This window comes from Lolium perenne, chromosome 2, assembly GCF_019359855.2.
Source record: "Lolium perenne isolate Kyuss_39 chromosome 2, Kyuss_2.0, whole genome shotgun sequence".
NCBI classification, from domain to species: domain Eukaryota; kingdom Viridiplantae; phylum Streptophyta; class Magnoliopsida; order Poales; family Poaceae; genus Lolium; species Lolium perenne.
The window spans coordinates 242573103-242585696 of record NC_067245.2 but is presented as its reverse complement, the minus strand read 5'-3'; the positions used below and the strand labels follow the sequence as shown (position 1 = coordinate 242585696).

Below are 12594 nucleotides of genomic sequence, written 5' to 3'. Positions count from 1 at the left end.
CCCCACATCCTCCCGTCACCGCGCCTCCACTAGGAGAGGTCGCAGCGCAGACGGAACCCACCACCCAAAGAAACCAAGAACCAAAAGCTCGGATTTTCCCCGCCGGCGCCCGCCGATTTCCCCTCCCGATCGAGCTGCCGCCGATTCCCAGCCCCGCGACCATGACGACTGACCAGCCAGTGATCAGCCTGCGCCCCGGCGGCGGCGGCGGCGGGCCCCGCGGCGGCGGCCGCCTCTTCGCCCCCGCCTTCGCCTCCGGCTCCGCCGACTTCCTCCGCCCGCACGCCGCCGGCGCCTCCAGGGTGAGAGCTCTCGGCGCCCGATCTGTGTGGGGGAGGTCTTACTGTTTCGATGCGGGCTCGATTAGTTTGCCGGAGGGGGAGATCCATGGGGGAACCATCGGATCTTGGTTCTAGGGGCTGTGCTGGTCTGGGTGGAGCGTTTATTGGTTGCGGATGCCGTCTCTCGTTAATCGATACTAGACAGATTTCGTAGTCATTACGCTGCTTAACGGGGTTTTGAGAGGCAATAACGCGCAAGAAGGGTGCGCTTAGGCGCGTGCTTGTTGAGGTTGGATGCTCCCGTAGGTTGCAATTTAGAGTAATCCGGATTTCAGCTTTCAGGGCCGAGCTAGTGAGCTTTTGTGTGGGATATTATGGTGGGCTGAGCCTTAACTAGTGAACTGCAGCAGCTTCCTTGGTTTTGTTTCTACTTGCATATAGGCCATGTGTAATACGAAACATTATGTCAAAGCTAAATGCCTAGCTCGACCAAACAAGCTGTTACAAATTAGTAGTCCTTCACTATATTTTGATTTGTGTAATAGACACTATTTTTGCTATTGCTGACATAGATGATGGTATCTTGGTGCAGATTGGTGACTTGCATTTTGAGACGCGTGAGCGCGTTCGTTATTCAAGAGATCAACTTCTTGATCTGCGTGAGGTACTTGCTGTTTGACCCTTCATACAAAGTCTGTTTATACATGGAAAGTGTATTGTAAGGATTTTTCTTAAATGTGCTATGGTTGCCGTATCCCTTATCTGGTTCTGCTGAAAGGTTACAGTAGCGTGTGGCTTGACAGGTTTAAGTGGATACCTTGGGCCAAGTCATAAATAGTACATAGGCTGTGAAATACCCCTCTCTCTGTTTACTGATTTATGCCATTATGGTACCATTATAGAATTGTGTAGACTGGCCACATGAAAATGATTTCAATAAATTGCCTGTAGAAGACTGTGGAAGACTGCTATTTTCAATATTATGAACTGAGGATGTATATCTCAACGATGAAGTAAGTATTAGGGACACTCCCATGATATACAAGTGTAACTGTAGCTGTTGATGTTAATGGTTCCAGATACGGTGCACTATGTTTTCCTGTGGACATATCACTGTTTTGGTTTATGGTCCTTTAAACTTCAGTGACATACATTATTGTTGAGTTAGATATGTCATAAGTTCTTTCTGACAGTGCAGAAACTTTATTTACTAGCACTGATATAATATCCTTGCAGATCACTGATGTACCCGAGCAAATCTTGAGGGTTAAGCAAGAAATTGAGACAGAGCTTCAAGGTGATGAACCGAGCTGGGTTCGCAGTGAATCAAATGTGAGTTCTTCCATCATATAAATAAATGTGCTAGTTTACCTGTTTTTTACAATCTGTGCTAATTCAATTTTTTGCGGCCTTATCAAATGATCTTCATGCCATCATCTTACTAAATTTAGTACTCCCTCTGGTTCAAAATAATTGCCCAAAAATGGATGTATCTAGACATCTTTTAGTGTGTAGATACATCCATTTTTGAAAATGGATGTATCTAGACATCTTTTAGTGTGTAGATACATCCATTTTTGGGCAATTATTTGAACCGGAGGGAGTACAGTTTTATGCTGACTTGCACATGTGCACATGTGGATCAGGGAATCCTTATTGAAGTCATGTTTGTTATGCAGGTGCAATTGCAGACACAAACGGAAACCCAGACACAAGGACAATCACAAAATCGCTTTACTGAGACTGATAACCGTGACTGGCGTGCACGCACGGAGAAACCTCCAGCACCAGCAGTTCAGGAAGAGAAGTCTTGGGACAACATTCGTGAGACTAAAGAAATGTACAATTCAGGTAGGAAGCAGGAGCAGTATAACAAGCAAGATCAGTTGAGCTCCCAGTTCGCTTCGAAAGCTCAGGTAAAGGAGCGTCAGCCGCTTACTCTTTTGCTCCATTTGTCCTTTTTGGTATCTGTTTGTAGCTTAAATTTTGAATAAGCTCCTGTTAGCAATCAATTGTTTTTCTTCCTGGTGGCTATTTCTTGGTATTCAATGCTGATGTGATGCAACTCCATTCATCACATTTTAGTACAGTAGCTTGGTTTTTGGGACCGGTTATCCAACTCAATAGTGTAGTTGGATCATGTCTGTGTCCTGCTATTGTAGAATTTGCTTAATTTACTACGATGCCATGTAACTATGAACAAGCATTCAATCGGAAACTAAATATGTAAGTTGTGGGATTAAATACAAAGTAAGGAATATTCGGTGGTAATTTGCTTTGTTGTATTTTTTTACTTGCTTTTCTCTACCAAGATATATTTGAACCTGTAGTGTTTAGCCATCTGTATGCTAATCATTATTCCTGATCATTTTGTTCTCCAAATTCCAGGCTGGTCCCCCTCCCGCTCTTATCAAGGCTGAGGTACCTTGGTCAGCCCGAAGAGGCAATCTCTCAGAGAAAGATAAAGTCCTGAAAACAGTGAAAGGGTGAGCTTATGTTTTTCTTGTTGTTTGTTCTTTGTTGCAGTGGCTGTGGCTGTTCCCTTTTATTGTCCACTAAGTAGATATTTTCTATTTAGTATTTTCCCTATGCATATTGTTCATCTCCTTTTACTTGTGCAGTATACTGAACAAACTGACGCCAGAGAAATTTGATCTACTCAAAGGCCAGCTACTGGATTCTGGAATTACAACTGCTGATATTTTGAAGGTTCGTTTTTTTTTTCTAGCTGTGAATTATTTGCATACCCTTTGGCCTGTTCCCAGTAACTCATCTATCTTTTCCTTTGGACTCAGGATGTTATCACACTCATATTCGAGAAAGCTGTTTTTGAGCCCACGTTCTGTCAGATGTATGCCCGACTTTGTTCTGAACTCAACGACAACCTCCCCTCATTTCCCCCTGAAGAAGAAGGCGGTAAAGAGATTACATTCAAACGTGTGCTGTTGAACAATTGCCAGGAAGCATTTGAAGGTGCTGACAGCTTAAGGATCGAGATTGCAAGTTTGACTGGCCCTGACCAAGAGATGGAAAGAAGGGACAAAGAAAAGATATTCAAACTTAGAACACTTGGAAATATTCGTCTAATTGGTGAGCTACTCAAGCAAAAGATGGTACCTGAGAAGATAGTTCATCACATTGTTAAGGTACACATTAGGAAATCGATAATACATTCATTATTCCATGAAAACTTGCCTAATCCATTTGTTCTTTGCACTATGTAGGAATTACTGGGGTCTGATAAAAAGGCTTGCCCTGACGAGGAACACGTTGAAGCCATTTGTCAGTTCTTCAATACAATTGGTAAACAGTTGGATGAGAACCCGAAGTCTCGCCGAATTAATGATACTTACTTCGTCCAGATTAAGGAGCTAGTAGCGAACCCTCAGTTGACTCCACGTTCCAAATTCATGGTCCGTGATCTGATTGATCTCCGTTCGAACAGCTGGGTGCCTCGACGTGCAGAGGTAAACAAAATCACCCAACTCCATTTTTATTCAGATTCTTGCTGCTATTATGACACAATATTTTAGCTTTTAAGTGTGACCACTACTGCTGGTTACTGCATATCCCAAAGAGGCATCAACTTAATAGGAGATAAGAAGGGTTTTAAGATCTTATAAAAGTTGAACCTAATAGAAGAACAATCATACATGCATGGACCGGCAAACCAAAAGATGACCAGCATGGTGAATTTTTGTATTTATTTATTAATAATTAGTCAAGCGTGCACTTTGCTTTGTACACTCAACATGCACGTGCATGGAGTCGGTCATTTTATAAATTGCTGTATCACTTGATTACACTGAAGTACGTAGTATGATCTCAATGCTATAATAGAATGGTACTAAACCTTCAACTAATTTACCACTTCTGTCCCTGTTTTTGAACCTATCGTGTCCAGCTGGATTTGTGAATTCAATCATTCTGAACTTTGTGTGCTTATAACTATCTTTGAATTCAATCATTCTGAACTTTGTGTGCTTATAACTATCTTTCAGATTAAGGCAAAGACAATCAGTGAAATTCACACAGAGGCGGAAAAGAACCTTGGACTACGTCCAGGGGCCACAGCAAACATGAGGAATGGCCGTAATGCACCAGGCGGGCCTCTTTCGCCTGGAGGTTTTCCAATGAACCGTCCAGGAACTGGAGGTATGATGCCTGGGATGCCTGGAGGGAGAAAAATGCCTGGGATGCCTGGGTTAGATAATGATAACTGGGAAGTTCAGCGTTCTAAATCAATGCCAAGAGGTGACGCACTTCGCAACCAGGGTCCCATGATTAACAAGGCACCATCTATCAACAGGCCATCACCAATCAACCCCAGGCTTCTTCCTCAGGGCACTGGAGCACTGATTGGCAAGAGTGCACTTTTGGGCACCGGTGGCCCACCATCTCGCCCTTCCAGCCTTACAGCAACTCCCATCCAATCACCAGCTCAAACTACAGCATCACCAAAACCATTAAGTGCAACTCCAGCTTCTGTACCTATTCCTGACAAAGCAGCCAGTTCTGCGAAGGCGATCCCTGCCAGTCTTCGGAAGAAGACAATATCTCTTCTCGAGGAGTATTTTGGTATTCGTATCTTAGATGAAGCACAACAATGTATTGAGGAGTTGCAGAGTCCTGATTACTACCCTGAGATTGTTAAAGAAGCTATCAATCTTGCTCTGGATAAAGGTGCCAGTTTTGTTGATCCTCTTGTTAGGCTTCTGGAGCACCTGCATGCCAAGAAGACTTTCAAGACTGAAGATCTGGAAAACGGTTGCATGCTATATGGGGCGCTGTTGGAAGATATTGGTATTGACCTTCCTAAGGCACCAACACAATTTGGTGAAGTGGTTGCTCGTCTGATTTTGTCGTGTGGCCTGAGATTTGAAGCCGTCGAGGGGATCTTGAAGACAATGGAGGATACCTACTTCCGCAAAGACATATTCAGCTCTGTCACGAGAACCCTAGAAGCAAACCCAGCAGGTCAGGCTATATTGAGCTCACATGCTGCTGTCATGGACGTGTGCAACAGCCTCTTGAAATAATAGCTCGCTCCTGTCAGCTCGACTTCTCAGGTGCTGTGTCTGGCGAACAACAGCATAGGTGTATTCTCTATAGCTTAGGTGGTTTCACCTGTGAGGAACTGTGGTGCTTGGGGGTGTGAGCAACAGCCAGTTTTGAGCTGTATATTTTTGCGAGGTCACAATGAGTGTTGATTATTGTTTCGACAAAGCGAAAGCGAAAAGAAAAGGAAGCCATGGATTTTTGGTCTCTGGTGTGCTGGCGGCCTAACTCGCTGGAGCCTGGGATGAACAAGGCTTTTTTTAAACGTGATGTTTTTGTTGTCTCAATGTTATTATTTTATCTTCTGCTCTTACACATTTTGTAACAATGTACTGTGGTTTTTTGGAGTATTCTGTTGGTTACAGTATATCGTGCCATCATTGTAGGACTCAAGAATTCAATCTAAGATTATTTTGCCTTGTGATCATCTCTTAGTTCATATTTGCTTACATGCCAATATGCTGGATGTTGCTACTTTATGGTTGTCCTTAAAAATTCACCCCCAGCTACACTGGTTATATTTTCTCTGCCAATATTATTCTTTAGGCGCTGTCGATCTCACAGTGCCAATTTTGATTATTTCTTGAGTTGAATTTGTTTTGAACTTGTGAGAGTGACTATGTAATGAGTTCAATTCCTGGCCTGAACAACCGAGTAACCAATCCTTGGCAAAAACCTGTGCTAACTGCTAATCCAGAATCTTAAACGGGAGAGCCAAGAGCACGCACGTTGAAGGTGACATGAAGTTCGACCATACGCACAAATATCAACTACCTCAGTTCATGTAAAAAAAAATCCTAGAATTTCTTTCTCACAGTCGAACATTCTAAAATTTCAACAAGTTTGTAGAGAAAACATCAATTTCTACAATACCAAAATCAACATCAGTGGCTATATGAGTAGAATGCATTTTCCTAACTTGGTCGAACTTTAATTTGGTATATTTTCAGGAACGGAGGGAGCTCACTCTCATATTTCGTATAAGGATTTAGGGAGAATTGGTTATTTACCCAAAAGTTCACCAGCCTTGGATTATCCCCAGTTAGCTTTGTTAGAAATAATTTCTCTCAGAAAAAAGGAAAGGAAATATAATTTCTCTCTTTCCCTTATGCACCTACGCGCTCCTGCGTTGTTCGGAAGCCGCTTTCCTTCCTCAACAGTCACAGGCTCACCGCCGTCTTCCAACCTCGCCGGACGCGGCGGCCGCCTGCTCCCGTCCACAGATTCCATCCTACCGGCGACCAGTCTCTCTCGTCGGATCCACCCGTGCGCCCACCCTTAGCCCTGTGTCTCGTCCCCAACAATAAGGCCCGCGTTGTCTTTAGGGTTCGTCGGTCCTGCCCTGGGGTGCAGTGGAGGTTTCTCTGATTCTGCCCCTGCTCCTGCGCCGAGAGTATGGTAACGGCGATCTAACCCTGCTATCTAACATACATGCTTTGTCTGGCTTGCGTCGCAGCTCGCGCTAGTGGGTATTATGTTCTCCATTTCCTATCTCTTTGATTTGGGGGCTAATTTCGTAGCTGGTTTCGCGATTGGCTCGGCCAGAATGCGCGTTCATGTCTTTTCAGAAACTATCTCTTTCAAAGATAGCCACAATCGTCATGTGAAATTGATCTTGCAAGTGACTGCTATTCAGTCCCTAAAACGGTTAAACTGTAATCTGAAATCGTCTGCACAAGTTATATAACCAGTGAAGTGGTAATTTGCATTGTGTTCAGTCCATAGAGACCCCTGTTTGGCACACATCGCTCTGGAAGTAACTTCTATGCATGCTATGGGCCTGTAAGTAGTTTGGATCTGCATGCCTGTTGTTCTGCTTGTGCATGTGAGATGATGTCAACCGCAGCTCACTCGCTTTCGTTTGAATGTCAGTTCATCTCATTTGTCATATTTTTGGAGTGTTCGGTAGTACCTTGCTGGATGGTTACCTACTATTCTCGTGAGCTTGCTGTGGTGCTCGGCAACTTTTTCTCAGTCCGATTACAAAGATTATTGGTGGTTTTGTGGGTGGTAAAACCCTGAAGGCGCATATATGTTAGTTCAACGCAATCGCAAAGAAGTGTTAACGGGCACGATGTTCAGTCTGCAACCCTTGTTAGTGGACATCAATCAGTTCCTAACTCTCCTGGATACATGAACAATAATTAAGCTTATAGCATTTCATAACTAACTTGTTTACCATCATCTTCTTTTGTACAAACCTTAGCTTCTGAGATCTTATTTCTGACATCATTGCAGGCTGGAAGGCACACCATCGTTCTCATCCAACCATCGCCAAACAAAGGGTCCAGAACTTTTATGGACTTCAGTTCAGTCAACCAAGCACTGGACGGTCAGTATTTTTTCCCATGCTTGTTGCTTGGAATGATAATGCACTTTTATGATTAAATTTTACTTTACTATCCGAATGTGCATGTGTTTCTGTTGACTACGAGGTTATCATGGGCTACTGAAGATGTATTACTATTTTGCATCTGTAGCATCATTTATATGTTCCTTGCTTCAGCTATATGGAAGTAGTCATCAGCCATCGTCATGATATTAATAAAACTTTGGACTGAACATTCAGGAATACCAGATTAAAATATTGTTTACCATCTTTTAGTTTTTACCAGCACTTTCGTGGTTGGCTCTCTACAGCGTGCAAATTGTTTAAGAAACTAGCGTGACACACCTATGTAATGTTTAGGTGAGACAGAGAGCTATTATTACTGAATAGTCAATGAATCTGTTAGATCCTTGGACCTTAGGTATCAACCTTGCCCAGGAGGAGCTCTTGGGCCAATGAGTAGCTGTTCTGCTGGTGCTGTGCCGTCGATTATGTTGTTGCTAGGGAAGGGTAATGAAGGTAGGAGACAGAAGAAAGATTTAGGGCTGAGAATATAGCTTGGCTTGATCAGACGTGGCTGCCTCTATTTGAAGAGGATGGCCTTACACATGAGGATCCAATAAGACTCCAACTAGAACAGACCATTTCCTAAATACGTAAAGGAGTTACCAAAAAACCTGTTGCAACAGTCCGAACTTGATAATACTTCCTATTCTAATCCTGACCGGATCATGTGCGCCCTATTCCAACTAATGCTAGCCATCTGCTGTGTAGGTCCCACTCCTCTGGTAGGGCATTCCCCACATAACAGAATCAAGATGGCTCTTGTCGTAAATGTTTGATAATTGTTGAAATGACCGCTAATATATATTATTTGTAACATGGTTTGGGAGACATTGACAACAAACCATTTTCATGAATGCCCTGGGAAAAGCAGGAGAGTGTCTATATTTCCCAGTGTCTCCTCTTAACCGTGTCCAGGGAGATCATTATGCACTTTCTCTGAAGCAAGTGACTTGCATTTGAGTTCGTTTTGGGCGTGTATTCTCTTGGGCTACTTGCAGCTTCGAGCTCAGTTCAGTTAACAGCGCACTCTCTTAAATGACAGGAATCTGTGCCCGCTATGAAAGGAAAATCATGGATATCAACCCCATGGCCAGGAACTTCACTTATGACATCAATGACCTGTTCAATTTCATCGATGGCCTCGCCGACATAAGTGCACTAGTGTGAGTACAACTTCAGAACTTTCAAAGCGTTGAGTTGCAAAAGAAAAACTTACCAGCTCTGTGCTCTATCTTTGCAGGTATGATCATCAACTTCACGCTTTCCTGCCGTATGACAGGCAGTGGATAAAACAGAAGATGTTTCAGCACCTCAAGACCCTGGCACGGAACTAGCCATGTGCAAGTATCCGTTTGTAGGTTCAGGTTGGTATGAGAAACTTGAGATCCATGTGCTAATTGTAAGGGTGAAAAATGACAGATTTGTTTTGATATCTGGTATTCTGGTGTGACACCCTTTGCGCCTCTGAATGAATGGATTGCCTTTGTGCCTCTGACCATGAACGGGAGAGTGATTCGTATGAAGAACATACATATAAATGATCACTTTGTGTTCAAATTTGGTAACTTTTTATCCTTATTCCAATTTCGCTTATTCAAGAAAAAGGGCTGGTGTTACAGGTCACGAGGCAAGCTCTGTACTTCAGTTTTTACTGTTAGTGCCACCATCGAAAAATAAAAACAAAAGGCAGTACCAAATGTAGCACGTGCCTGTAATAGACTGGGGTATCTCTAGAATATCCAAAAGTGGTTCAACCTTCAAAGTTCAAACAATTTATACTTTGTAAAGAACAATCTCCTCAGAATTCAAACATCTCAACCATAATCTCGGTGAAAGTTGTAGGAAAAAGATATGCTAATCAGGGAGAGTTTTTCATTAGAGAAGGAAGTATAGGAAAAGGAGCTTCTCGTTGCAATATTTATCACTCTATCTAGTTAACAGAAGAAAAAAAAGAAAGAAGAAAAAAGTATTTGTTACTTGCTAGTTGCTACTCTCCTGCTTATAACTATAGAAAATATTACATATAAACACACGGTCAAAACTAGTACATACTAGCAAAGTACATCTTGTCAGTCAGCTACCAACGGTTTAGAAGAATAGAATCAGTAGGTCAGGGCATAAACGGATGATGAATCAACCTCCTACTCATGAACTGATCAACCAGCTGTCGTGGTCTTGTTCATCAGAGGGATCAGCTCTATATCATCTCCCGTATCATCAATCACTTTCATTCTATCATCTTCAGCATCCACATTGGAAGGGTGACAGCAAGAATCATCTGCAACAAGGACCGAGAACTGAGCACTGCCTGATCCATCCTTAACAGCTTCATCTTGGAGTATGTGGGCAGGAAGGAGCGTTGAATTCTGGTCACTTTGAGGAACAAGAAATAGTAGCATCAATGGGAGCAGCCTTGAGACGTTTCTAATCAATACAGCAAGCCAAAGGTTACTGAACTCAGTTCGAGTCACATTCAGCATGTGTAGCAGAAGGCCACCCCACCAAGAAGACATAAGCAGCCCCGCGTTTTGTATAGACATGAGCAGTGCATAGAAGGTTCCTTCGATGCCCGGAGGACAGAGCTTGGAGCAAAGTACGAGAAGCGGCAGCCATTGGAGTCTACCGACCATTTGACAAACAGCGCTATCAATCACAGCAAATATGTAATCTGGTATGCCGATTTTCGTGTTTAGCCGGGTCACTAGCATTAGATCAAGCATCCCTGCCAGACTTGACAGAACTTGACCCCATAAAAGCATGCTGCGGAAATTGCAGTCCTTTAGAACAGTTTGGTATAGTAAAACTCCGAGTAGTGAGCCCACTGAACCAATTGCATAGATCGCACCAATAAATTCCTGTAACAATGCAGATGTTCCATAAGTTTCTTTGACAGGAAAGCACCACTGCAGCAAGGCATATCATACATCCAGATATAACCTGTAGCACACCCATGCAAAATTTTACCATAGATGTCTGATTGAGACTGCTATGTTAGAACATTTGAGTAGATTAGCAGGCCGTGGAATATGTATTTAATTGCTTCAGCTATAACTAGATAACACACATTTACACAAGACCATGTTATTCTACTTGCAGAAGCTACAAAAATAGATTAATGCTGCATCGAAGTGGCATGGAGCTGTCTTTTAGCCTAAGAGTTTTGGCCAGATAACCAGAGTGGCATATGTTTGAAACACCACCTGCCTATACAGGCTTAACCATTATTGGCAAGGCTACTAGTTTGTAATGAACTGATGATATGTAGGATATGTGCACACCTCAGAAAATGCTGGTCCGGTTAGTCGGTCAGTGAGCCAGTAGAACATTCCTCCTTGGATGTCCAGGCTTAGATTGAGAGAAACATATAGGTACACACATGGCCGCCAGACTTCAGGGCACTTCAATGTTGCCCCCATGGACTGAATTGCTGCGTAGAACTTCTTATGAACCTGATTTAGCAAAGGCCTTAAAATGGGATTGGTGTGCAGGACCGCATTCAGTAATCCAACCACACAAAAAGGTTGAGGGTGTTCACTGACCTGCTTGTAATCAAAATCTGTCACGCGGCTCTCCTTCAGGAGAATCCCAGCCGAGAACACCAGTGCCGAGGGGATACTCAACAAGCCAAGAGCCCCCTTTGATAAACAAGAAGCACAAGATATATCATTCGCCGCGAACATCGAATTCACGTATCACCTAACAGGAGGGGAGACTGAACGAACCTGACCACCCATTAGGTGGACAAGAAGGCCGCTGATGGAGAAGCCAATCAGTGACCCAACGGAGGAGCTAAACCCACACAGGCTCTGCATGTCGGAAGCCAGCGGCGGGTTTGTAATGCTGTTCTGCGCAACCAGGGCGTCCAGCGTCACGTCGGCCATGGCCGCGCCCGTGCTCTGCGCCGTCAGCGCTACGACTCCCACAACGATGCCCGGATTGCTTTGCAGAGATAGCATCAGCATGGATGACACACCTATCACGCCTGCATTGTCGTCTCGGCACAGAGAGGCGTCAGTCACGATACATACTGACAGATAAAATGGTTTCGAAGGAACCCAATCTTTGTGTGTTGATGTGGCGGGATCGAGAACAGATGGAGCCCAATCTTGTCACCTGCGAGGAGGAAGTAGGGGCGGCGGCGGTACCCGGCGACGGGGACGACGTCGGTGAGCAGGCCCCAGATGGGCTTGACGACCCAGGGCGAGTTGACGATGCCCTGGTAGAACTGCGCGGCGGCCGGCTGGACGCGCAGCACGTCCTTGCAGTAGTACGTGGCGGCGACCAGCCCGACTGCGTTGCCCACGCCCTGGCAGGCCCCGTAGACGGCGAACACGGCGAGCACGAAGCTCCAGTGCAGCTCGCGGGAGAGCCGCCGCAGCCAGCGGTACGGGGACGCGACGCCGCATTCGCCACTGCCGTCGCTGGAATCGCTGCCGGCGGCGCCGGCTTCTTGAATTGGCCCGTCCTCCCGGTCCCGGGGATCCATAGCAGCACGCGCGGAACAGAGTTTCTTTTGGGGATCTGCGGAGAAGCCACCGGACTCAGGGCAGCGAGAATGCTAGGTGCGCGCGGCGGTTGGTTGCCGGGAGAGGCCGACGAGATGCGTCGGCGAGCTCAGTGGCTGAGCACGAGGCGAAGTGTTCCGTGGGTTTACCAGATCGAGCTCCCAGTTTGACTTTCAACTCGCAGCTTTTTCTCCACTAGCCAGAAATGCTCGTGTCCTCGTGAGAATCCGGGCCTTCTGCAGACAAAGATGTCGAAATTCATCAGTGTGGAATCTGGGATATTGCCTATCCGAGATTCCGCCGACGATTTTCTGATTTGGTTTCGCCGGCAGTAATCGACGGTGACTGATATTGA

At 44.7% G+C, this 12594-nt stretch overlaps 3 protein-coding genes across 3 annotated transcripts; 2 read left to right on the top strand and 1 right to left on the bottom strand.

Annotated features, from left to right (window-relative positions):
- Window positions 1-27: 27 nt before the first annotated feature.
- Window positions 28-5758, top strand: LOC127335429 (eukaryotic translation initiation factor). The gene is made up of 9 exons (XM_051362083.2): window positions 28-302; window positions 874-945; window positions 1518-1613; window positions 1961-2197; window positions 2670-2767; window positions 2903-2990; window positions 3077-3427; window positions 3506-3748; window positions 4283-5758. The coding sequence occupies exons 1-9, from the start codon at window positions 162-164 to the stop codon at window positions 5318-5320; spliced, it is 2364 nt and encodes a 787-aa protein (XP_051218043.1). The 5' UTR covers window positions 28-161; the 3' UTR covers window positions 5321-5758.
- A 689-nt stretch (window positions 5759-6447) lies between these two features.
- LOC127335427 (enhancer of rudimentary homolog) lies at window positions 6448-9306 on the top strand. Its single transcript, XM_051362082.2, has 4 exons — window positions 6448-6737; window positions 7578-7671; window positions 8777-8897; window positions 8975-9306. The coding sequence occupies exons 1-4, from the start codon at window positions 6735-6737 to the stop codon at window positions 9066-9068; spliced, it is 312 nt and encodes a 103-aa protein (XP_051218042.1). The 5' UTR covers window positions 6448-6734; the 3' UTR covers window positions 9069-9306.
- Window positions 9307-9624: 318 nt separating this feature from the next.
- LOC127335426 (probable folate-biopterin transporter 2) lies at window positions 9625-12594 on the bottom strand. The gene is made up of 5 exons (XM_051362081.2): window positions 11848-12594; window positions 11457-11716; window positions 11274-11369; window positions 11013-11183; window positions 9625-10589 (listed from the first exon to the last, which is right to left on the bottom strand). The coding sequence occupies exons 1-5, from the start codon at window positions 12218-12220 to the stop codon at window positions 9891-9893; spliced, it is 1599 nt and encodes a 532-aa protein (XP_051218041.1). The 5' UTR covers window positions 12221-12594; the 3' UTR covers window positions 9625-9890.

Excerpts from the sequence above, each read along its gene's own strand:
- LOC127335429 (XM_051362083.2), top strand. The coding sequence starts at position 162 with ATGACGACTGACCAGCCAGTGATCAGCCTGCGCCCCGGCGGCGGCGGC. Across the intron at positions 3,428-3,505 it reads TAGTTCATCACATTGTTAAG|GAATTACTGGGGTCTGATAA; the intron begins GTACACATTAGG and ends TGCACTATGTAG. Across the intron at positions 3,749-4,282 it reads GGGTGCCTCGACGTGCAGAG|ATTAAGGCAAAGACAATCAG; the intron begins GTAAACAAAATC and ends ACTATCTTTCAG.
- LOC127335427 (XM_051362082.2), top strand. Across the intron at positions 7,672-8,776 it reads AGTCAACCAAGCACTGGACG|GAATCTGTGCCCGCTATGAA; the intron begins GTCAGTATTTTT and ends CTTAAATGACAG. Across the intron at positions 8,898-8,974 it reads GCCGACATAAGTGCACTAGT|GTATGATCATCAACTTCACG; the intron begins GTGAGTACAACT and ends CTATCTTTGCAG.
- LOC127335426 (XM_051362081.2), bottom strand. The coding sequence starts at position 12,220 with ATGGATCCCCGGGACCGGGAGGACGGGCCAATTCAAGAAGCCGGCGCC. Across the intron at positions 11,717-11,847 it reads CCCCTACTTCCTCCTCGCAG|GCGTGATAGGTGTGTCATCC; the intron begins GTGACAAGATTG and ends ACGACAATGCAG. Across the intron at positions 11,184-11,273 it reads CAGATTTTGATTACAAGCAG|GTTCATAAGAAGTTCTACGC; the intron begins GTCAGTGAACAC and ends TTGCTAAATCAG.